Below are 24,172 nucleotides of genomic sequence, written 5' to 3'. Positions count from 1 at the left end.
TGTGTAAACAGTGGACGAATATGGCCGTGCTGTATTCGGGTCCTTTGTTGTAGTTTTGGCTGTTCGAGTAGTATCACAAATGTAAAGCACGAACACAGGCAGTGTTGTAAAGCAGCGATGAGACATAGCAGAGCGATGTGTCCTCTTCGCAAGGTACTCACAACACGTGTCAAGTTCCACGGGAGCCTTGTGCGGCTGACTACCAAGCATTGTCGTGCACAGTCGTGGTTCTGCTGAGAGAATTGTAGCCAAGAAGGCAACAATGCTTGTTCTGTAACATTTGCCTACCTCTCGACTTCGCGCCACTACGCTCCACGAATGGGAAAGGCGTCCAGGTGCTGCAGGCAAAGTTCTGCAGAGTACCCATGTGCTTTGATGACATAGAGAATCTAGGTCGAGGCACGGTATCTCTTGCCGGGAATTCCTAGCGTTATAAAATCCCTGGTACCTGCCAAGCCCTTTCCCGAGGAGTTGTCTGTGCTCAGCTGATTTGATAAATCTCGAGATGAGGTCTGGCGCTGCAGCTTCGGGACCTTATCAACGTTAATATTTCGTGTCTTCCGGCGTTGATTGCTTCAGTAAAACCCTAGACAAATAACATTGAAATCGATCCCATCATGAGTGGAGATAATGTCAACTTGTCAAGCAAAAGCTTTGAACGCTTCAGAAAACCTAAGATAAGAATTATGCCCCTAACACGCCCAAAAGTCAAATGCCAAGCCTCAAGCAAGCTCAACACGAGCGAAGCTTATCAGTGGCTTGACTCTTGGCTGCATCTAGCCAGTAAGATCGATCCGACTGGCGAGTCCCGAATTTGGCTATCCCGCAAATGTTGGGTTCATTCGCTTCTGCAAGGAGCAAGGAGCACGAAAAGAACGTGGAGGTACTGTTGCTCTCGCTAAAAGATGGTGTGGCCGAGATCGCGTGGATGGTGGCCCTGCACGGAACGGTCTCAGATCTTTTCGCGCACGAACCGATGACAGGGTACTTAATCCCACGGGTTGCCATTCTGCTTGCGCTTCCCCAGACAACTTCTACCTAAGTAGTTGCTGCAGCATTCGCAATTCACCTGCTCGTACGTCCTTGTACAACCATCCTTTGCCAAGATGTCGGTGGTAAGTAGCGACTTGAAGCCCACCTCGCTGGATCGCATCACTTACATGATTCAAGGCACCAGGCCAAACGATGCCGGAGTTCGATCCCTCCATGGCACGCGGTGGTGATCCGGTCGAAGTCAATGTGAACCTACCGTACACTGGTCTGGAGTTCCATTACATCTTCCAAATCATCATGGGCTGCCTGGTGTTCTTGATCATCCCAGGTATCGGCATGTTGTACGGAGGCATGTGTCAGCGGAAGTCGGCACTGTCCATGATCTTCCAGTCGTTGACTGTCATATCGGTCATTTCATTCCAATGGATATTCTGGGGTTACACGCTCGCTTTCTCGCGAACGGGAAGTGTTTTCATCGGTGACTTTTCCGAGTTTGGCATGCAGAACGTAAGTCCCAACACAGGATCCTCCTTGACGTGGCTGACATGGAGACAGGTCGCCGCAGCGCCATCGTGGGGTTCTGCACTGATCCCTGAGATTGTCTTCTGCTTCTACGAGCTCATGTTCTGTGCTTGTGCTGTCATGATTGTTGTCGGTGGCGCCTTCGAACGAGGGAGGATCATTCCTTCAATCATCTTCGGGTTTGTCGTCTGTGTCGACCAAGGAGAACTCTGCGCTGACCTCATGGCAGATTCTGCTGGGCAACTGTATGCTACTGCCCAATCGCGTACTGGACATGGAACGCCAATGGCTGGCTGTTCACCTTCGGCGCTCTCGACTTCGCTGGCGGTGGTCCAGTCCACATGTCATCTGGCGCAGCTGGCCTAGCCTATGCCCTGGTTCTGGGCAAGCGCAGGAGAGTTGGTGAGAAGCACGTGTACAAACCACACAATGTCACCATCACCTTCCTTGGCACATGGTCAGTCCCTGAAGCAGGATCAGTTCTGACGATCACTAACAAGTGTACAGTCTCATCTGGTTTGGTTGGTTTGGCTTCAACGGTGGCTCTGCAATCAACGCTAGCATTCGAGCCATGCAGGCGATCTTCAACACGCAGATCGCAGCCTCGACTGGGTGCATCGGCTATAGCATCGTTGGGTACTTCAAGAATAAGCGCAGATGGAGCGTCATTGTTGCCTGTGAAGGTATCATTGCCGGCCTTGTTGGCATCACACCTGCTGCGGGCTATGTCACAACGTGGTACGCCGCAGCCATCGGATTCATCACTGCGTTGTGCTGCAGCGGCTTGGACGGCATGGTAAGCTTCCTTCTCACTATCATCCCCTGCTTCCTTTCTGACGAATTGCATAGCACGAGTGGCTCCGCATCGACGACGGCCTCGAAGTCTTTAAGCTCCATGGCATCGGCGGAGCATGTGGTGCGTTCTTGACGGGAATCTTTGCCACCCAATCGATCTCAGCACTCGATGGCATTCCAACACTTGCATCCGGTGCCGTTGACGGCCACGGTGTCCAAATCGCCAAGCAACTGGCTGAGATTGCTTCGATCATGTCTTACAGCTTCGTTTGTTCGGTCATCATGCTGCTAGGCCTGAAGTACACGCCATTCATGGGTCTTCGGGTCAGTGACGAAGTCGAGGACCTAGGTGTCGATCTTGACCAGTTCCATGATGAGGTTATCGGCGAATGGAGTAACTTCAACGTCGAGGACGATGGTTACACGCAGGGCCTGACTGCAACGCAAGCCCGTGCATCCATCTCTGGCGGGCATGGTGGCCCTCATGGTGGCACTATGACGCCGCGTGCTAAGGAAGATCCAGAGATCGCGTCGAGCGAGAAGCAGTCTGCTTGATGGAATTGTGTCCGGAGATGGCAAGCTGGCCTCGTGCATGGGATGTCTGCTCAATCAAAGGAGGTCTCAGCTACTAGTCCTTCCGGCGACATGACCGCCGAGCAGCGCTTCTGCGCGACGTCTCGAAGTTGAGGATAGTCTCTTGTACCAAAGTCATCATGTCTACTAAGCAGTCAACAATGCAAGCAGCTGATCATTCTTTGTCGATGATGGTTCCTTCCGAGATGATAACGGCTGACACTCGCCAAGACAACTTCGCCCCCAAAGGCGTCTGGCTGGACCTCGTTGTCTCACCCGCCCTTCAACATATGCATATAACATCGCTACCGTCGCCCTGTACGTTTTCACTCGCAACTATTCTGTGCAGACCAATAAAGAGTACATCATGCACGGAATCAAGCGGAAATATGTGTCCGCTGGCGACGATAGACTACCGAAATCCCGCGGTGTTGCTACAGTGAACGACAACAAAAGCTCCAGCTTCAACTTGATGGGTTTGCCCGCCGAGCTGCTGATCCACATATTCAACCTTGCCCGCGAACCATGCATGATTCATGCGTGCAAGACACTGTATGTTCTACTACCCGACTTCGTCAACTACACCCGTTCGCTCGTGGGACTCGCGTATGGCACCACAGATGTCAGTAATCCACTAGCTCTGTTGCACCCCCAATTCTGGCCGCTGACCGGACACGAAGGACACAACTGGACTTGCGAGGAGAGGCAGTATCTGCAACGCGATGTGGCTGCTAGTTCATGGCTACGGATCTCGCACCTGAAGCAGCTACACAAGTTCTTATTCCAACAACTTGTAAGGGTACAAGTCCTCAACAACGAAGCGTACCGGATGACTAGTGTACGAAGAGGTGGTGTGGAGATGGAGACCGCGAGTACGCCCTTGAAGGATCTCAATATGCAACAGTTGGGAATATCCGTCCAGATCAAATCAGGTCGATGGCGCTACGGCTTTCTCCAGTTTCGCGACAACTTCCTTCACGCCGATGTTTACAACGCACGGGGCGTTTCGATGAAGTCTCTGAGACGCGTGTACGACTTGTTTTCGGTCACGTTTCTCCCAGACTGTCTGATAACCCACGACCCGGTCAACGAGAGCTCCTACCTACGCGATCTCTTCATACGTTGCTGTACCATCGATAAGGACGCGTCTTATGACAAGTTGACGAAGGAGCCGGATGCAGGAGATTTCCGACGCGACTTGCGATGCAACGAGGCACTATTGAGCCAGCGAATTTATCAGACCCTCGAGCAGCCTTCCAAAGACTTTCGCCGCAAAGGGGAACACCTGGACGATGCTCACTACCTGTACCGCTGGCTGATGCTGAACCATGTATGCGACTTTCCTGTGGTGATCGATTACAGGATGCTCAGCGCGTGCGTGGAATACGGTCTCCCTGGTTGCCTTGAGCTCCTTCTAGGCAATTATATGCCCATGCATTGCCACTGCGTGGGCGGCAGCCAAGGGGATAGTATGGAACTGCGGCCAACAACTGTGACCGAGAAGGATCTTATCAAGCTGGGCTACAGAGCCATAGAACTGCTTCGCAGTCAAAGTTGGAAGCTGAAAGACAAGGAAAGCCGTATGTGCTGCCTACAACTCATTGTCGACCAATTGGCACATATTGCTAGCATGAAAAAACTTGCGACTGACTACGAAGTGGCGACCTGGGTCGAAGCGGAGGCCCTGGTGCGGGAGGAGAAGGCAGAGAAACGTAGAGTTGAACACATTGCGTATAGAGTCCGATTGAATAACGAATACCCTGGAACTGAGGACGGCGGAGAGGAAGAGGAGGAGGATGAAGAGTATGAAGTGGAGTGGGAGGATGAGGACGAGGACGATGGACTAGGTGAAGAAGACGTTCAAACCTAGTGCGTGGGAGTGCTGCGGAATGTCCACGTTGCTATTCGCAGCTTAGCAGCCCCAATGGTAGGCAGACCATGAGATGCGCGCAGCTTTTGTCAGTATCAGCATACACCACGCGTGTTGCAACATGGTTGCGCCATGATCTTTGGACTGCAGACAATGTATGTATGGTCAAGCTGAAGGTAACCCTGATCTACCCCTTTTTGGCCCTTGAAATGCAGCAGATACAAGTAAGACCCTCCATATGTTGTGATGCCCATTATCTTGGTGCGCGAAACGCCCGGTCCCGAAATGAATCCTAGAATTTTGTCAGATGGTTCGCCTGACACTGTCACGTGCGTTCATTTGCCGTTCCTTCAACACTCGACTTATGCTCTCGTAAAAGATGCTCCGTTGAGGAAGACATCACGACTTGGTCGGAATTAACTGGTACCATAGTCACAACCGTGGGAGGGAAGGCATCATCGAGCCACTTCCTCCGCCACCGTTCGTCGTTCCTGCTCTTCAGCAGCAGTGCCTCCTGCCCCACTGACATGGCTTCTCACAGCTTGTAACGGATGCAACAACGCATCCACACTCTTCTCCTTCAATCCGGTCACTGTTTCTGTATGCTCTTTACTCAATTCTTTCTGCTTTACGAAGCCGCTGCTGATCACGCCGAGGAAGGCAATCACCGTGTACATGATCCACATGTTACGCAGACTCCACGCGAATGCGTCCTTCACTACGTCTCTCTGTGTCGGATCCGTGATCGTATGCGTCAGCATCACGTTCGCAGCCGCATTCTTCCCGCTGAGCGCCTCTACCAGATCAGCTGGAAGGCCTGAAGCTCGTAGAGTATCGCTACGATTGTCCATGCTGTTCTGGAAGACGACACCACCCAGTATAATGGACACAGCCAGAGCCAGACTGCGGATGAAAGCGAAGGTAGATGTGGCTGTAGCAACGTTGTCTTGCTCAATGTGAGCCTGGAGCGCGACCAAGGGCGGTTCAAAGAGTAATCCGGATCCGGCACCTGCAATGAGCTGGAAGCCCACCATCGCCGCGATTGAGGTATCGGGTCGCAAGCTGATAAAAGCGCCGAATCCAGCGGTCAGGAGAACAGTACCGATCCAGCCTAGTTCGCGATATTTTCCAGTGCGATGCATGATGATGCCAGTGAGGACACCACAACCAGCCGTCATCACAATCAAAGGCACCAGCAGAACACCCGATCGCAGCGGACTTGCTGCTTTGGCGCTCTGCAGGTATAGTGGGAAGTAGTATTCCCCAGCGATGAAGCTCATGCCATGCCATGCTGTTACCAGTAGACTCGCGACATTGCTCGACTCTTTGAAGATGCCCATTGGCATCAAAGGATACCTCGCCACTTTCTTCTCCGCGAAGACGAAGATTAGGATGCATACCACACCGAATACAATCAAACAGATGACCTTCGGACTGTCCCAAGGGAATGTCGCGCCGCCAAAGTCCAGTCCCAGCAACAGCATTATCACAACCGCCAGAATGCTCAGACTGCCAGCCCAATCAATAGCCTTGACACCTTTCCTCAGCGGCGTCCTCGGGTTATGCACGTCCAGGAAGAACAATAACAACGTCCCCGCCACGCCACATACTGGCAGATTGATCCACCAGCACCATCTCCATGAGGCCAGATCAGTCAATACACCACCCAGAATCGGCCCGATCGCTCCCGCGGCAGCCAGATCCCTTCACACATCCCCAAATACAGCGCCCGCTCCCTCATCGAGAAAATATCGCTGACCACCACATTCGTCAACATGATCAAACCTCCACTGGCCGACCCTTGGAACGCCCGTCCCACAATCAGCGCCTTCATACTCTGCGCTGTGGCACAGACCACGCTCGCCATAGCAAATATGGCCACAGCAGCAAGTAGAATCGGCTTGCGGCCCCAGATGTCGCTGAGCTTGGCCCATATCGGTGCGGCAGCGGCGTTGGCGATCAGGTAGGCGCCACCAATCCAGGAGTACCCTGAGGGGCTGTTGAGAGAGGCGACAATTGTGGGTATGGCCGTTGTGATGACGGTGGCGTTCAGAGCGGCTACAAACAAGCTGAGATAAATTGCCACGAGGATCATGGTGACACGGAAGCGGGTGCGTTTGGCTGGCGGGAGGCAGATTCGGTGTCGACATCGGCGGCATCGGGTGTAGTGGCAGCATCTTTGCTCTGCGTGATTGTCGGCAGAAAGGCGGGATCTTTGTGGTCTAAAGCAGTGGTGGGCTCGAATTGCTGAGAGCCTTGCTCGAGGGGTGACGGTGAGGCCGAGGAGGTGCCGACGTGATCGACCATGTGCACCTCAGTGTCGGTTTGGGTTTTAATGTCCGCCATTGTCGTCCTCGGCTGACTACTGCCAGCAGCTCTGACCTTTCTTCGTCCAATCCCGTTGGGACGCGTTGTAGCCGAAAGCGCACTGATCACCGCTCACAGCGCACTACACACCTTCAAAGGAAATCTACCACAAAGAAAATGACCTACGCGTTCCTATCGTCAACGACATCAAGACACTCGGACACGGGGAATCAGGCAACATATATAAAAATCGCCATTTCCCCATCTTTGCAAGTCCGAGTCGGTCAAGCAACGTGGGCCAGATGACAAACTCAAAGAGAGCACGCAAAAGCACCGAATGAGTCACTACACGCGAAGTGATCGTGTAATAGTGGCGCAAAAGCCCGCCCTGGCGTCGATTTGAGCCAGTCTCTGGGGGCTTCAGCTCGGCATTGGGGGCGTTTGTAGGAGAAAATTCTTGGTTCGATGGCGTCGGTGTACTCCGACTACCACCTAAGAAGCCAAGAATGGCATTTATTTCAGGCGGTGATGACCAGCCCACCATTGACAGAGGCATATATGTGCATCGAAGACAGGCATCTCACAGCGACTGCGCTCGTAGTGCTTACTCACGGTATTCGAGCGTACCTGCGTTGGTATGTCCCTCACCAAGGGGCGTCATCCGGACTCGTGCAAAATCTTGTCATCCGGCTTCATACCCTGGCCCTGTAACTCGTCTACCGGCTTCAGTTCAGGCCACGTGGACTGCATCGACCAGCTCAACTTGCGTGCTCGCACCTTCCGCTCAGCATCATGACCTCCAAGGACGGCTGAGTACTCGAAGCTGATGGTCAACTCGAAACGGTATATACAGCTGCTCCCCTGATGGCTGAAGACACAAGCAGCGAGGTCTGATGTGAAATGCCTCACACGATATATATAATTACACGGCGGACCCTCACATTGATAGTTGTGCCAGGAGGCATTTTATAGCCAACATTGACAGTCAACCGGCTTTGACGACCCACGTGGAATACCTTTCGCGGCAGGGGCACCTAGTCTTGCATACTAATTGAACAGCTTGTTGCAATTCATACTGCTTGCTATGTACTAGATATCAGGTGCGCGTCCGTGCTTTCTCGAGAGCGCCATGGAATACTGCTGCCACCCCGGTTGCACTTCCTCGACTCCGACCACAATCGACAGTGGCGTAAGAAGACTCGCTGCCGGCTGCGAGTCGGCTGCACACTGCACGCTGCACGCTCATCTCACGTTCATCGCGCCACTTTCACCACCACATTTGAACAGACCTACAAGTCAGCCTCCATCTGATCCAGGACCGCCCGTGTAAACTCGTGCGTCGTACTGCTCCCACCCATATCCCGCGTCAACGCCTTCCCCTTCCCAATAACCTCATACACCGCCTTCGCAATCCGATTCGCGTGATCATCGAGCCCCAGATGCCTCAACAGCATCGTCCCGCTCAACAACAACGCCGTCGGATTCGCCTGATCCTTGCCCTTGATATCCAGTCCCACATGCCTGCATCCGGGCTCGAAAACTGCGACATCTCGGCCCAAATTGGCGCCGGGCACGACACCCGGACCACCGACAAGGGCAGCGGCGATGTTGGTGAGGATTCCGCCGTAGAGGTTGGGCAGGACCATAACGTCGAATTGTTGCGGGCGAGAGACGCATTGCATGGAGGCGTTGTCGACGATCATGTCGTCGACTTGCAGGGTCGGGTAGTCGCGGCCGGTGGCTTTGACAGTCTCGCGGAAGAGGCCGTCTGCTAGTTTCATGATGTTGGCTTTGTGCTGCGGAAAGTTGTTAGTGTCCACGCTGATGATATGTGTCCCTCCTGGAAGGGGCAACTTACGATGCAAGTGACCTTCTTCCGGTTGTTCGCCAACGCAAAGCTGAACGCAAACTTTGCGATCCTCTCACTCTTCGCCCGCGTGATAATCTTCAAGCTCTCCACCACACCATTCACACTCTGATGCTCCAATCCACTATACTCGCCCTCGGTGTTCTCGCGTATGATACACATGTCCACATCCTTGTGTCTCGTTGCCAACCCCGGAATATTCTTGAACAAGACCACACTTGCGTAGATGTCGAGTTCCTGGCGCAGGGCGACATTGAAGGACTGGTGGCCGGAGCGCTCGACGGGGGTGTGCAGGATACCCTTGAGACCGAGCTTGTTGCGCTTGAGGGAAGCGATGGACTCGCGGAAGAGCTCCTCGGAGTGCTTGTCGCCGGAGTCGACGCCCGTGACGTCGACTTGCTCCCATTCGATGGGCACGTTGTCGGCTTTGAAGATTGTTTTTACGGATTCGGCGACTTCGGTGCCGATGCCGTCACCTGTGGGTTGGGGATGCGGTGTGAGCTTGGCTGGCCCAAGAAGGAGGTTGTGGTTTGGGTGCTGGGGATGGCTTACCTGGAATGAGGGTGACGGTGTACTTGCCGCCGAACTTGGTGGGCTTAAAGATATCGGACTGGATCGTCGCATACGCTGGCCGATATGGTCAGTCCCGGTCTGCCTCATGCTGGAAGGATTGTGCACTTACTTCTCGGAGCAAAGCTGGAAGCTCGCTGTATCGAGCGCAGCAGCGACTGATCTCAATCAGCTCCAGTTCCTATTCTTACTCCGTCTTGGGAGCGACCTACCTGCGCCGATCGAGCGGACCTAGCGACTGACATGGCCAGTAGATCACTCTGTGAGAGCCAGGCGTGGGCACGGAACTGCAAGTAGCCTCACTACAGAATGTACCAGCTGTAATATGAACCAGATGTAGCTCGCAAGAAGTCCTGTAGTGAGATATGTGAGCTGTTCTGCAACTATCAGAAGCAATCAATCAAAGTTGAGAGGTGCGGGAAGGTGCAGGTCAAACTGCGGGCTTTTTGAACCGAAGAAGCTCCATTACTGGTTTGGGCCTAGCATGATTCATTCCGCGGGTACAACGACGGGTAACTACAAGGTAGACACGGGGAAGGAAGGCACCACACAAGCATCAATCTCATGCATTCTGTACAAAGTAACGAGTCTGCCAACGCCCCAAGCACTGGCTTTTCGAAGACACGCTTGCCTGATGTCAATTGAAATCACGCCCTCGCCATGCCGCGCCATCCCATCGACGGCGACCGTTGCTCGTGATAAATCTGAGACAGTATCCTAGCCTTCAATGTACGTGTCCGCTTTCAACGTCACGCATACCGCGCGCTCAGATTAGCGAAAGCATCCGGACTGTGTCTTCCACTCTCCAGATTGTTGATGGCCATGCTATCTCGACTCGAATGTGACATGATGCCTCCTCCTGTGCTGCTCGATCCCTGCATTGAATTCTGCATGAAGGGATTTCTGTTCACGCTTGCCAGATTGCCCGCTCCTCCTGCCGAATGCATGTTGCTCATGGTGACAGGCATAGTAGCGCTCCGCTGGGGGATCGTTGGCTGTGCTTGATACGTAGGATCCTGTTCATTGCCAGGCTCTGGGATTGAGGAAAGACCTTGTTGTTTGGCCGGCGTCAGGGTAGGATAGTTGTACAGAGCCATAATTGAATTCTTGTCATAGCGGCCAGTCTGCTGAGGAGCCATCGGCATAGCCTGGCCAGGTTGCCCGTACTGACTTGCGCCTTGCGACAGATTTGCATACGGGTTGTTGTTGATCTGTTGTAGGGGTTGCTGGTACTGTGACTGCTGTTGCTGCTGTTGCTGCCCATACTGGAAGTTCGGCATCTGTCCTTGTTGAGGCTGCGCCATCATTTGTTGTTGGAAAGGGTTCGCAGCACCACCGGCGAAGAGTCCTGGGACCCCAATTTGTGCACCAGAGTCGAATGATCCCTGTTGCGACTGCTGACCTTGCTGTGGCTGTTGCTGGGCGGAATCCGACGGCGGAATACCGAATGGATTATTCGCAGCAGAGTATGCCGACGGTGATTGCGGTTGCTGTGACATGAATGGGTTGTTCGGTGCCTGTGGTTGCTGCTGACCATAGACGCTCTGTTGCTGACCATACACCGCACCACTAGGTTGGACTGGCGCGGTCTGTTGAGCGTAGAATGACTGTTGAGGTTGCTGCTGCTGCTGCATGAAAGGATTGGTACCAGTCTGCTGAGGCTGCAACTGTGGCTGTGGCTGTTGGAAGAATGGGTTGGAGTTCGTCGGCAATGGCCCTGGAGACGCTGTGTATCCATACTGCTGGGAGATCATCGCAGGTGGCGTCATTGTTTGCGTACGTGGATCCGCTATCCCATAATGTTGCCCAGCGAAGCCACCCGTGTTGTTTGGAAACAGTGGCTGTGGAGGCGGTTGAGAGACCTGCAGATTCTGGAATGACTGCACCAGGCCTCCGTCAGTTTGGCTACGAGCCGGAATGTCGAATGGATTGTTACTGCCAAAGGATGTTTGCCGCTGCTGAGCGGCTGAGCCGGGGTCATTGACAGACCAAAGCCTGACTGGCCCCCTGATACCTGATCGAAAGGATTGTTCGAGCCCCTCGAGGCACCTGTGTGTGTCGCTTTGATGCCGGACTGAGCTGAGTCGGATCCAGGCGCCGTAGGCGCGTTCGATCGAGAAGAGCCCGTAGCCTGCGGCATGACACTGTTGTTGACAGACGACGTCCGTTCTGCTGGTTGAGGACCCAGCTGCACCAGGGCATCGATTGTCCTGGCCAGATCACCATTCATTCGCCGTAGCATTTTCGAGTTGATTTGTGTGTTCGGGAAGCCCATGTCTTTCAGTTGTGTGATCTTAAGGTGTAGCTCTGCATCTGAGATCGGCGCCGTAGACCTCGACAATGACCCAACATCGTCTCCAGAGATCGGCCACGCACTGTCGACTGTAGGCTCTGGCGGCAGCTTCTTCTTGCTGGACTTCGACGAAGGCAGTGTCGAGGATGATGCGCGCAAGCCGAACCCGAAGAATCTGCTCTTCTTGGCTGGCGCGACCGGTGCAGCCGGTTCGTATGTCGGCGATTTGGGAGGGACTGTTGGTGAGACTTCGCTACGCATGCTCCGCGAAGGAGGCTCAGGTCTGCCGCTCTCCAAGCTCTTCTCCTGGTATTTCTTGCGAATGAATCGCTCCATGGCCGAATCCACCTCATCCGCGTCAAGCGGAATGTCTGGCCGTTTGTTCTTCGGATTGTAGATTTTGTTTACAGCGGAGTTGCCGTTGCGCTTCATGTTCTGTTGCCAGGTCAGCTCAAGTGCCGCAACTCTCAGCGAAAAGTTGGCATACCTCTACTTGCTCAGATGACCAAGTATCCATGCTTAGCGACTTCACCTTAGACACATGTGTGCCCATCTTCCGGTGTATACTTGCGCATCGCATGCAGAGGAATATGCCCAGATTCCAACTTGCCCACCCTGGATTGTTCGCGCCACAGTCGCAGCAAGTGCCATTGCCGGGCACTCGGAGAAGCTCCTGCAGTTCGCGTTCATTTCGCGCCTGCTGTCGCTTGCTGATCGACGCCATGACCGCGATCAGAAAGGGGTGGCTCGATCAACGGCGCTGTCGGGATCAAGGGCACGATTGACCGGAAGTCGAGACAAAGCTGCAGCTGGTCAATAAAAAGGAAGTCTCCCGTACATCGAGCATGCCGTGGAAGTCATCGTCGTCCTCCGCTGTCCTTCTGCGCGTCCGTGCTATGACAATGGGCCCGAGCTGGAGTTGGTCTCGCTCGAAATTGGCATGTCGAGGAGTGGCTCCGCTGATTAACCTGACCCCGGGTCATTCCAAATGGGTGTCACGTGACGGTCACCACAAGCACTGGCCGCTGCATGATGATACTGAACTTGCTCACGCACAGGCTTGATTCATGAAGGTCATAGAAGATGAGTCATAGGAGGTCCAATGGCACCGAGAATGGAAATACTGGGGGATTGCATGCATCCAATTTATGCTCTATACAACTCCTCTTCTCGGGTATCAATATGCTTGCTGACACTATGGCCGCGATTCAATGCAGCAAGTGCTAATCCAACATCACAACATTTCCTGGTCATCGTCCATCCTCTTTACGCCGTATAAACCATGTTGCGACCACATCATCTGCTGCAGCATTCCATACTGCTGTTGTTAGGTGAAAGGAAAGCAGAAGAACGCCATACACAACTCACCTGATGCTCCATGTGGTCATCTTCACCCATCTGCCACCATTCACGACTGTGGTTATACACTGGATCTTTGCATCGTTTGTATGTCTGATCGTCTGGCGAAGATGCAGGATTCGACAGCGGCTCGACGTCTATCTTCGTTTCATACAGCTTGGTCATGTATGGCTCGGCAGTACCTCGTGAATCGTAGCCTGGCAGGGCACAAAGGGTTTTGAGACGGTCTCGCTCCATCGCTTCCCATCTAAGTCTCGCAGCTTCCTCTTCCAGCTCCATGTTCGTCTGTGGCCAGTCGGTGTTGGCCCAGGGAGGCAGCTGGTTGCCTGGCGTTGGTGGTGAGATTCTCCACAGCTCGACGAGTCGCCGCTTCTGCTCATCATCGGCGTTCTTGAAAAGCAGCAGCTGAGAAGGCAACAGTGCTGACGCATTGACACCAGCTTCTTCAAGGACGTCTGATGCCTGTCTCTCGGAGGCTGGTGCCTGGTGTGCTGAGTGATGGTAGTGCTGCGTGATGTACGCGATTGGAGCGGGCTGTGGAGAGACCTGTGGTGTTGCAGGCATCGACTGACCATGTTGAGGTTGGACGAGACTGAGGTGAGTCCCCATCATGCCGGCGAGTTCGTTGTACATCTTCGAGTCGCTCTCGGCGGCTGAGAGCCCGCACTGTCGCCACAATCAGAAAGTCATGAACAGGGAAAGGAATGGACAAACCTGTCGACAGTATGCATGCTCTTCAAATGCTGCAAGTCCATTTGTGACATCCGTTTCGTAGCCACAGTTGCTGCAGCGGTGAATGGATGTCATGGTTATTTCCCAACTCCCTGACGATAGTTTCGATGTGCGATATCAAAATCCTCCAACAGCCAAGCAGGACAGTCTCGAAGGAGAGAAGGTGTAGGCCACGAGTGGGACGTGATGTGGGATTGTGCTAGCTATACTAACTATCGAACAAAGCGCTATCAAAGGATCCAGTTCCAGTCCAGTCCCGGTCCGGTTCAGTGTAGGTATGTGCTGCTGTGGACGGCCTGTTGTAGTTGCCAGGAGGGCTCCCGGTGACCAAAAGCCAGGTAGAATAGTCTGGGTAGACGTTGGTGAGGTAGAGGTGGTCAAGGGAGGGGTTAATTTTCGGGGAAGGGGCGGTCAGCAGATGAAGCGCGGGTGTCAGTTCGACATAAAAACTGGACACCGGAATGTAGTAGCGACGGAGAGGGTGCTGGACAGAAAGCGCAGCGGCAGTTGTGCTATAAGCAAGAAGGTCTCGGTGAGTTGAAGGTGGAAGAGATGAAGCAGGAGCAAGCAGCCTGAATCATGTGGTCATTGGGGAGGAGCAGCCACGTTGCTGCCCGAGATCTAGGGTTAGGTCTTGCTTCTCGGGGACTCAGGCTGCTGGTGACCGCGTTGCTCAATGCCGTCGCGACACCCAAGTTTCCATAAGAGCACTATATACCTTCGCTTACGATCTCCTGCCTTTGCGATCGACTGCTGAGACACGTCTCATTCATCCACCATCACAGCTAATTCTGATAACTGTCCGGCATGGTGAGATCATACTCATCTTCATGACCGGCGATCATTACTGACCGAACCCTCAGACATCAATAGGTACAGGCTATGACCTGTCGAACTCAGTCTTCTCGCCTGATGGACGGAACTTCCAGGTTGAATATGCAGTCAAGGCGGTCGAGAACGGGGGCACATGTGTAGGCATCCGGACGAAACACGGCGTGGTATTGGCCTGCGAAAAGATCATCTCCTCCAAACTGCTGAAGCCCGGCGCAAACAAGAGAATAGCCACAGTCGATCGTCATGCTGGTGTTGTCACATCGGGTCTCATCCCAGACGGCCGACATCTGACTAGCAGAGCAAGAGATGAAGCAAGCAGTTGGCGAGGCACATACAAAGCTCCTATTCCAATCAGTGCCCTGGCGGGTCGAATGGGAGGCTACGTCCAAGCATATACCCTCTACTCCAGCGTACGGCCGTTCGGTGTGACGGCAATTCTCGGCGGTTGGGACTCGGAAGCTGCGTCAGGTGTTGATGGTGAGGTCGGAACGGGTCCGGATGTCGGAGCTGGCGGGAAGATTGAGGACGAGAAGGTGAAGAAGGGTGGTCCAGGACTCTACATGATTGAGCCGAGCGGCCTCTACTGGGTACGTCGGCATATGGAACACTATATGGCAAGCCACTAACCTCTCACAGGCTACTACGGCGCCGCAACAGGCAAAGGTCGGCAAGCTGCAAAAGGCGAACTAGAGAAGCTCGACCTTGCAAGCCCCGATTGCGCTCTCACACTAGAAGATGCTGTAAAGGAAGCAGCTCGCATCATATACGTCGCCCACGAAGACTCAAAGGACAAGGAGTTCGAGCTTGAGATGACATGGATCTCAGGTCTTGATGGACCCACCAAGGGTCGACATCAGCAAGTCCCAGAAGAGCTACTGCAAGAAGCTGAGAAGGCCGCGAAGAAGAGTCTCGAGGGAGACGACGAGGACGAGGAAGAAGACGAGGCTATGGCGGAGTAGGAGTCCGATGACCAGGGTAAGGAAGAAGACGAGGCCATGTCGGAGTAGTCGCCCCACAGCTCGGCCTCGTCGGACCGGTGGAACGAGTATTTGCGACAGCCGGTGACCTTCGCAGAGTCCCCTCCGTCATCATCATCTGAGTCCGGCGTCTAGGAAGATTGGGAGGGCACGAGCGAGGGTCAAAATTTTTGGTAACCGCCCGTCACGGCAAACTGTACTTCGTCTCCGGCCAATGCCCAGCCCAGCCGCCTGCCTCATATCGTCCCAGCAATCTTTCCCTCCGCCCATCCTCTCCGCTTCACTCCCAATTCTACCGCCGCATGCCCCCAGTCCTCCCCGTGATTATGGCCCTTCGCTCCTTCCCCGTCCCACCAGGCAACCCCGCCCGCGCCAGCCCCTGCTCCTCGCTCAACACGGTCAACAGCCCAAAGATAACCGGCACACCACTGTCCAACTGCACCCGCATCAACCCATGCGTCACCGCCTCCGCAATATACTCGAAGTGCATCGTCTCGCCCTTGATCAACACCCCAATCGCAACCACCGCATCAAACGCCTGCCTCAATTTCGTCTCCTTCTTCCCCTCTTCCGGCGCCTTCGGTTGCAAACTACCCTGTAGATCCGTCTGACTCGCGCTCCCTCCCAGCAAATCCCCCAGTCCCTGCGCCAGACTGCCTACGCCGCCAGCGACAGTGCTCGCGGTGGACTGGATCTGGGAGGCGGAGTAGACGCGTTGAACAGCGAGGGGGAGTTCGTAGGAACCGGGGACGGATTCGATGACTATGTTTTCTTCTTTGATGCCGGAGGCTAGCAAGGACTTTTTCGTGCCAGAAATGAGGGAGTCGATTATTGTGGTGTTCCAGCGGGCGTGGACAATGGCGACGCGCAGGCCAGGAGCCGTCGTGTGTTTGGGGGGCGCCGGGGCCTTTGAGAGCTGCCATAATGGAATGGGGATTGATGGAAGGGACTTGATCGAGGGTGTCACTGGAAATGCACAATACTGGATGGAAGGTCGACGTTGTCAGTCAGTTATTCTTCAAAGTATGACATAGCGATCGTTCAGGCACAGACTTAGCAACCCATGCGCACAGGCACCGCCGATCGCGGGGCATTTCACATCCCACTTTGCAGCTCTTCCAGTGAAGGGGCGGCTAGTTTACTGTTGGTCATACCTACGACTGCCTATCCATGAACCCACCAGTCAAGTGACTGCACGGCTCGACCTACTATCGAGGACGGCTCGGCCTGCACTTAGGGATCAGCTTCCTGCCGTTAGGGATACACCTTCACTTAGAGGATTAGCACACATTCAATTCTCAACACATGATTTCGGATATTCAAGGTCAGCAGTGATTCGCCTCCCTACGAACAACATATACAGCATCCGCCCTACGGCATACAAACAAACGAAGTCACTCCCTCACTGTTGATCTAGATATCTTTCATTGACCCCAAGTTCGCTTGATCCTGCCCTGGCCCGGAATCACATCGGCTACAGCAACACTGGGCACTACAAGCCAATCAGCTTCCCATCATTACTGAGTACCGAATCTGGCATACATCAATACCATTCACCGTCCAGAAACCCAAGATGTCTCCAATAGCCATTGACGAGACGAATGGCCACGCCAACGGCACCGTTAGCAAATCTGCACCAACAACAAGCCCGGCACAAACATCCAAATACCACGCTTCCACTTCCGACGAAGCAATCCACGCCGAACACACCTACGCCGCGCATAACTACCATCCCCTTCCCATCGTCTTCGCCAAAGCTCTAGGCACCAAAGTCTGGGACCCCGAAGGCCGCGAATACCTCGACTTCCTCTCCGCCTACTCCGCCGTCAATCAAGCCACTGCCACCCCGAACTTGTCAAAGCCCTAGTCACGCAAGCCTCAACTCTAACTCTCAGCTCGCGCGCCTTCTACAACGATGTCTTCCCGCGCTTCGCCCAGTTCGTCACGGAATACTTCAACTTCGATGTTGTTCTACCAATGAACACCGGCGCCGAAGCAGTTGAAACCGCCATCAAGATCGCGCGCAAATGGGGGTACAAGTCCAAAGCCATCCCCGCAAACAAGGCCCTCGTGCTCAGCGTCGCCGAGAACTTCCATGGACGGACCTTCTCTGCCATCTCGATGTCCACTGACCCAGAGTCAAGGGACAACTACGGCCCATTCCTGCCTGCTATCGGCTCCGTCTGCCCAGCAACAGGCAAGCCGATCCCCTTCAACGACGTCCCTGCCGTCCGCGCCGCGTTCGAGACCCATGGCAAGGAGATCGCCGCGTTCATCGTCGAGCCTATTCAGGGCGAAGCCGGGATTGTGGTTCCTGACGACAACTACCTCCGCGACATCCGCGCGCTATGCGACGAGCACAATATCCTGCTCATCTGCGACGAGATCCAGACCGGCATTGCGCGCACCGGCAAGTTGCTCTGTCACGAGTGGGCGGGCATCAAGCCGGATATGGTGCTTCTGGGCAAGGCTATTTCCGGCGGGATGTACCCTGTCTCATGCGTCTTAGGTCGAAAAGAGTGATGCTGACCGTCGAGCCGGGAACGCATGGGTCGACGTACGGTGGCAACCCGCTGGGCTGCGCAGTTGCTATGAGAGCGCTGGAGATCGTGCAGGAGGAAGGGCTGACGGACCGTGCCCAGCGGTTAGGCGAGGTGTTCCGGAAAGGACTGGAAGATCTCAAGTCGCCCATGATAACGACTATCCGTGGAAAAGGCCTCCTGAACGCAATCGTGATCGATGAGGCGAGGACGGGTGGGCATAGTGCGTGGGATTTGTGCATGCTCATGAAGGAGAAGGGGCTGCTCGTGAGTGTTCTCCTATGCCTCAATTCTCTGTCCCAGGCTTTCGTTCGCATGAACAGCTTATACTAATATCAACCCCAGGCAAAACCAACCCACGAGAACATCATCCGCCTTGCCCCACCATTGGTCATCACAGAAGAAGAGATCAAGAAGGCCTTGAGCATCATCGACGAGGCGGTCAGAGAGCTACCGACCTTGAAGGGGAAGAAGGAGGACGAGGTCATTCCAGATGGGGAGAAGGACGTTAAGATCGGAATTGAAAACTGAGGCTGTGGTATCAAGGTTGATTCGAGGATGGGAAAATGGCAAAATTGGACTGGCTCGATTCGAGCAGGCTGGATACTTGGGAACCGAGAGTCTAAGCCTCCCTCCACCGGCGGAATATGCTATTTGGCGGCGCATACACTGCGGCATGTAGTACTGAAGACTACAACACCACGTGTGCCTCTCTTGACTCATGGACTCCCTCCTGTGCTATCCTGCCCCACTCTTCCACTCTCACGGCTATCGAAATAGTGCTAGTGGACAGGGAGGCTCTCGTGCCCATCTTGTCTTGGCTGCCAACCCCATCAGCCCATCAACGTCCCAGCATGCGAGCCTTACATCATATTGGATTGGTCTTCATCAATAGCCCGGCGAATACGAGCACTATGAATTGACTCTCGGCATCTAGGCTCTGCAGGAGCATGTCCTCCATCTCGTCGACCATATCAAAGACCTCCTTTACCAGCTCTTTGTACTGTTCATTGGCTAACCTTTGCGTTTCTCTGACCATCTTCGTGGAGGCGAGCTTGATCTTCTCCATCCACTCTTCATGCAAAGCATTTAGCCTCTCAAGCATGACAATCTTCTTGTCCCGGGACTTCAGCCTCTTCTCGAGGATGCCAATGAGCTCATTCCGATCGTCTAGCATCTGCTGGAGGGAGGCTATTTTCTCGGCAGCGGTGGCGTCTGCCTCAGATTCAGGAACTCGAGATTCGTTCGTGGCGGGACCTGAGTGCTTCGTTTCAGCCGTGGTCCTGTCGTCGTTGTGGGTCTCCATGACTGCTATGTTCTCGTCCGTACTGTCGTGCTTGTCGTCTATGAGCTCGAGCTTGACGTCTCCTCTGTGACTAGTATCGTGCTGCTGAACGCGGATATTGTCGACGAAGCCGACCTCCTCGGCTTTGACAGCAACCCCTTCATCGCGATTGGGAAAGTGGCCGGCCATGATATAGCAGGCTGTTGCGTCGGTAATTGATACGAAGACTGAGATAGAGAGTCAGCGTAAATATGCAGCAGCAAAGCGACGCGTAGACGGACTAGATGTACCTGAGAGGGTGCGAATTCGCCACGGATGAAGGATCGAGAGGTTGAGGACCGCCGCAACGCAGACCTGCTCACGTATTGATGAGTTGGGATCGATGTCGTTGTGGTGGTGGTGATGTAAAGAGGCGGCATATCATTGAAAAATTGGTAAAGCACGCCGCCCTTGCGCCTGCCGACATTGAGCTGTCGAAAATCACAGTTGGCAAGTGCATTACGCCAGGATGTCCGGCTACTCATAGGGAAGTGACTACACCGTTTAGCGGCCATGCCTGCATTCTCTCCACGCTAGAATGTCGCTCGGTAGTTTGCTGAAGAGCCTCATCCCTCGTTGCATAATCCACATCCACCTCACAGAAAGCCTTGATGCCGTACACAGTTCCAGAATCAGGATACACCCGAGTCGACAGAGCCGTCCGTTCGTTGACGAAAATCTCGAGCACACTGGCATCGTAGAAGGCATGGAAAGTAAGGTCTTCAAGCATAGCGCTGTTGTCGTTGCCCTCGATCTCGAACAGCGTGTGTGGCGCTGTCTTCTTCCCAGTGCCAACACCTCTAATCGTAGTTGACCGTGAACGGTCGACTGTGAGTATTTCCGAAAGAGGCTCGAAGTAAACCCTTGTAAGCTGGCTATGGTCGGGAGAATGGAAAATGTCGAATCCCATGCGCTGGCTTCGATTTGACATACAGAAGTCCAGGTCGAGCTCCCAGGAAGCACACCCATTCTCAGGAAAGTCAATAATTGAGCCATCCAATAGTGTAAAAGGCGGACCGCGCATGTCCTGGAGCCGCGGGTCTGGCATGGCGGTCAATGTCCTCATTGTGTAAGTCCCACTGGCATCCGCTGTACTGTCGAAGCAGCTCAATTCGCCCAACGGCGTCTTCAAGGACCGCGCGACCCTTTCCCACGTCCTGAGTTGCAAGATCCTCGGGGTAGATAGGCAGCCACTCCAGCCTTGCTTCTGCACGGCGGTTTGCGGCAGATCTTCTTCGAATAGCCAGCCTATTGTGACAAAGTGACCGGTCGCCGGGTCCCAGAAGCCATTGGAGCGTAGAAGCAGCATGGTCAAGTACTCCGCCGTATCGATACTGCATTTGAGGATCCCCAGTAGTGCCTTTCGATAGGTCTCCGCACAGCCACATCTGACGATGATCTTTACTGATCTCACCACTCCTGCTGTCTGACTTGGTGATGCCCTCAGCACTGATAATGAGGAAGGAGTGAGTCTTGTCCGCCTCATCTTGTAGGCTCAGAAAGTTGCAGACTTCCCAATTAATGCCAAAGTCACCTGTCCACCGTGAGGGGTTGTAGTTGAGGCCCACGCTCGTCAGCGAGCTGAGGTATGTCCATTTCGTTGGATCCACTGTGTCGATGTGATACAAGAAAACCGTGGGAGTTTCGCCACGGAGACCACCAGACACAACGCCGTATAGTTGACCTCGACGTGTGCCGAGTACCTCGTCAAGAGCATGCCACTCTCCGATGTACGGATCTCGCCAGCCTGTAATATCAAGTCCAGGTGGAGGCTCTTCAAGAGTGATATTGTCTGGACATCTCTGCCATGTCATGCCACTGTCTGATGAAGTCGCAAGGGCAAGTTTCTCACTGCCTCGTCTGTACGGCAAGGTGTAGTGGATCGGTAGGGACTGAGCAGAAGTGTAAAACGCTACCTGCTTGCGATTGGGTTTCGTCACGCCCTGGCAGGATCGTGAAGGAAGCATACAGCCTGTGAAGACGCCACTGAAATCTTGCGTCGACGTCGGATTCATTGCTTCGCGTGATGATACTCTCCAGTTCATGAAATCAGAAGAACAAGCAGTACCCCACGACGGCGGTTCCCAGCTGCAGCTTGACGGGTTCCATTGGAAGTTGACATGGTATTGACCTGTTCGAACATCGTACCCGGGTGCACAAGGGTCGTTCATCCAGCCGCGAGGCGCTGTGATATGGTACCTTGGTCGCCATTGTGGCAGCGAGTGAGCTTGTTCCTGCCATTTTCGGACATCAAGCTGCACGGATGGTAGTGTCGAAGGCGCTGGAGATTTGTCGTACCGCTCAAGTATGGTATTTGTAAAGGTAGACTTGGAGATTTCGTCTAGTCCTAAGGTTTGAACATCCGGAAACAGGACTTCCAGAGCCATCTTCGAGCTGTTTCGTGCTCACGAACTTGCTGAGTGCCTTGAGTCTGAGTATCTGGGCCTGTGGGGCCGAGTACTGAAGATGTTGTTCTTGTCACAGTGAGAGAAGTGCTAATCTCGTCAAATATACTGAGAAGACTCGACGCATAGTCATCTCATCCGTTGAGCATGTACCTGCTGGTAACAATTCGGGCTATCCCCCAACAAGGACAGGACCCGCTGCTCGAGACTTCCCTTGCGCACTGGCACTAATTCGAAGTCTCAGCTGCGTATGGAAATATGAGCGGTGGATTCTAAGATTGTTAGTCGCCTCCCAAAGCCACTAGCTTTCAGCCCAAATGTGGGCATTGCACTAGCGTCGCCGAGTACTCCGAGGTCTCCGAGCTCACCGAGCTCGCCGTCGTGCTTGCGGGGAACCCTGCCCCGACTCCAGAAGTATTTGAGTATCGGATCTCCCACACAGTCTCGTGGCAAGCATCTGCTTCACTTACTATCACCGTGGAATAAACCATGGGCGAGACCAACAACATGGGCGTCCCGCAGGCTATCACAGCCGAAACGAAGGCCGGCTCTACTGTCGATCATGTGGACAGTCAAGGTGCTGCTGTCGTCCTGTCTTCAGAAGTCAATTCGACACGAGTATGGAATCCTTTGTTGATCATGTCATGTGTGAGCTTCGGAGCCGCATCCATGCTGTTTGGCTATGACGACAAGGTCGTCTCGCCGGTCGCAGCAATGGAGACATTTGTATGTATCCCATTCTCATTGCTGAAGTCTCATTGACATTGTGTCCCAGGTCGAGAAGTTCCAAGGACACCCCAATTCCGCTGGAGCCCTGGCGCTTACCGCACGCAATCAGAATCTGGTCTTCTGCGTTCCTCTTGTTGGCGCCATCGTGGGAGCAGCGGCGGCAGCGCCGTTGACGACACGGTACGGACGCAAGCTAGTGGTGATAGGCGCATACGTTCTGTCTCTCGGGGGCACCTTCCTGCAGGCGTTCGCCCCGACAATGGCTGCATTTGTGATCGGACGCTTCTGGAACGGCATCATGATTGCCCTCGGTTCGACTGTATCCTATCTGTACCTATCGGAGATCGTCCCAGCAAGATACAGAGGGATGGCGGTGACATCCTCGAATATATTCAACTTAGTTTCGGGTGTCATCTCGACCGTCATCTGCAACGCGACCCATCAGCAGAACGGCGCATCGTCCTACAGAATTCCACTGGCTCTTCAGGCTGTAGCTCCTGCCATTTTGATCCCGATTACTTTTTGCATGCCTGAGTCTCCGTTGTGGCTGCTCACTCGAGGTCGGGAGACAGAGGCGCGACACAGCCTGCGAAGCGTCCGCGCATACGATGACACGCTGGTCGATGACGAATTGAGAGTGATGAAGGCCGCCTACGACGCTGAACAAGCACTGAGTTCGGGTGTGAAGTTCTGGGATCTCTTCAAGCGTGGCAATATTCAGCGTACTTTGGTCGCCGGGTCGATGTACTCGGTCAACCAGTGCTCTGGTATCATCCTGAGCAGTACTTATGCGACGATCTTCCTCACCGCACTGGGGGTTGGGAACCCTTTCCAGTTAACCATTGCAGCATCATGTTGCGTCCTTGCAGGGACCCTTGTCGCTCCGCTACTGGTCGATCGTGTTGGGCGTCGCCCTCTCGCAATCGTGGGAATGTCTGTACTTCTGGTCATAGACATCACAGCGGGTACATTGGCCTTCTACACGGACAAACCACATGTGCCGATCGCCATCGCAGCACTGTCGTTCATCTTCAATGGCTTTTGGGCAGCCTCTTTCTATGCACTCTCGGTCACATTGCCGACAGAGATTCCGAGGCCAGAGCTTCGGAACATGACCACATCTTATACGCTCGCCTGCGCGTACACTACCGCGGTCATCACGACATTCGCTGTGCCTCAACTCGTCTCGGCAGATGCAGCAAATCTCGGCGCAAAGACGTACTTGGTCTTCGGAGGCATCGTCGCTTTCATACTCGCCTTCTACTACATGCTTCTCCCGGAAACTGCTGGAAGGACTTTTGCCGAGATCAACGAGCTGTACGAACGAGGCATTCCACCGCGCAGCTGGAAAGGTACACAGACGTCGACAGAGAATCAGCAGGCGAAAGTCGTCGAGAAGGGAGCGTTAAGTCATGCTTGAGAGGCAACTGCCGAGTCGTGCCGTAGGGAAACCATATTTTTGGTGCGCTCAAGGGATGGCCG

General features: G+C 54.1%; 9 protein-coding genes across 9 annotated transcripts; 3 read left to right on the top strand and 6 right to left on the bottom strand.

Annotated features, from left to right (window-relative positions):
• Window positions 1–3,250: 3,250 nt before the first annotated feature.
• AB675_3420 (uncharacterized protein) lies at window positions 3,251–4,753 on the top strand (the record flags this gene model as incomplete). Its single annotated transcript, XM_018143470.1, has 1 exon — window positions 3,251–4,753. The coding sequence occupies one exon, from the start codon at window positions 3,251–3,253 to the stop codon at window positions 4,751–4,753; it is 1,503 nt and encodes a 500-aa protein (XP_017999610.1).
• A 455-nt stretch (window positions 4,754–5,208) lies between these two features.
• AB675_3419 (putative transporter) lies at window positions 5,209–7,099 on the bottom strand (the record flags this gene model as incomplete). The annotated part of the gene is made up of 3 exons (XM_018143468.1): window positions 5,209–6,388; window positions 6,478–6,822; window positions 6,855–7,099. The coding sequence occupies 3 exons, from the start codon at window positions 7,097–7,099 to the stop codon at window positions 5,209–5,211; spliced, it is 1,770 nt and encodes a 589-aa protein (XP_017999699.1).
• Window positions 7,100–8,349: 1,250 nt separating this feature from the next.
• AB675_3418 (Isocitrate dehydrogenase [NAD] subunit 1, mitochondrial) lies at window positions 8,350–9,742 on the bottom strand (the record flags this gene model as incomplete). The annotated part of the gene is made up of 5 exons (XM_018143467.1): window positions 8,350–8,856; window positions 8,919–9,403; window positions 9,480–9,554; window positions 9,610–9,655; window positions 9,710–9,742. The coding sequence occupies 5 exons, from the start codon at window positions 9,740–9,742 to the stop codon at window positions 8,350–8,352; spliced, it is 1,146 nt and encodes a 381-aa protein (XP_017999566.1).
• Window positions 9,743–10,246: 504 nt separating this feature from the next.
• AB675_3417 (uncharacterized protein) lies at window positions 10,247–13,956 on the bottom strand (the record flags this gene model as incomplete). Its single annotated transcript, XM_018143466.1, has 4 exons — window positions 10,247–11,377; window positions 11,434–12,225; window positions 13,159–13,815; window positions 13,864–13,956. 4 exons carry the CDS (start codon window positions 13,954–13,956, stop codon window positions 10,247–10,249), a joined length of 2,673 nt encoding a protein of 890 aa, XP_017999646.1.
• Window positions 13,957–15,984: 2,028 nt separating this feature from the next.
• Window positions 15,985–16,844, bottom strand: AB675_3415 (6,7-dimethyl-8-ribityllumazine synthase; the record flags this gene model as incomplete). The annotated part of the gene is made up of 2 exons (XM_018143465.1): window positions 15,985–16,658; window positions 16,799–16,844. The coding sequence occupies 2 exons, from the start codon at window positions 16,842–16,844 to the stop codon at window positions 15,985–15,987; spliced, it is 720 nt and encodes a 239-aa protein (XP_017999531.1).
• Window positions 16,845–17,265: 421 nt separating this feature from the next.
• Window positions 17,266–18,763, top strand: AB675_3414 (Ornithine aminotransferase; the record flags this gene model as incomplete). Its single annotated transcript, XM_018143464.1, has 4 exons — window positions 17,266–17,546; window positions 17,588–18,185; window positions 18,230–18,499; window positions 18,578–18,763. The coding sequence occupies 4 exons, from the start codon at window positions 17,266–17,268 to the stop codon at window positions 18,761–18,763; spliced, it is 1,335 nt and encodes a 444-aa protein (XP_017999739.1).
• A 337-nt stretch (window positions 18,764–19,100) lies between these two features.
• Window positions 19,101–19,706, bottom strand: AB675_3413 (uncharacterized protein; the record flags this gene model as incomplete). Its single annotated transcript, XM_018143463.1, has 1 exon — window positions 19,101–19,706. One exon carries the CDS (start codon window positions 19,704–19,706, stop codon window positions 19,101–19,103), a length of 606 nt encoding a protein of 201 aa, XP_017999813.1.
• Window positions 19,707–20,037: 331 nt separating this feature from the next.
• AB675_3412 (Sucrose-6-phosphate hydrolase) lies at window positions 20,038–21,943 on the bottom strand (the record flags this gene model as incomplete). Its single annotated transcript, XM_018143462.1, has 2 exons — window positions 20,038–20,890; window positions 20,943–21,943. 2 exons carry the CDS (start codon window positions 21,941–21,943, stop codon window positions 20,038–20,040), a joined length of 1,854 nt encoding a protein of 617 aa, XP_017999529.1.
• A 507-nt stretch (window positions 21,944–22,450) lies between these two features.
• Window positions 22,451–24,110, top strand: AB675_3411 (General alpha-glucoside permease; the record flags this gene model as incomplete). The annotated part of the gene is made up of 2 exons (XM_018143461.1): window positions 22,451–22,687; window positions 22,737–24,110. 2 exons carry the CDS (start codon window positions 22,451–22,453, stop codon window positions 24,108–24,110), a joined length of 1,611 nt encoding a protein of 536 aa, XP_017999564.1.
• Between the last annotated feature and the right edge of the window lie 62 nt (window positions 24,111–24,172).

Source organism: Cyphellophora attinorum (genome assembly GCF_001299255.1).
Source record: "Cyphellophora attinorum strain CBS 131958 chromosome Unknown Contig14, whole genome shotgun sequence".
Taxonomy (NCBI): domain Eukaryota; kingdom Fungi; phylum Ascomycota; class Eurotiomycetes; order Chaetothyriales; family Cyphellophoraceae; genus Cyphellophora; species Cyphellophora attinorum.
The sequence above is the reverse complement of the archived record's forward strand: the minus strand, read 5'-3'. Positions and strand labels throughout refer to the sequence as shown.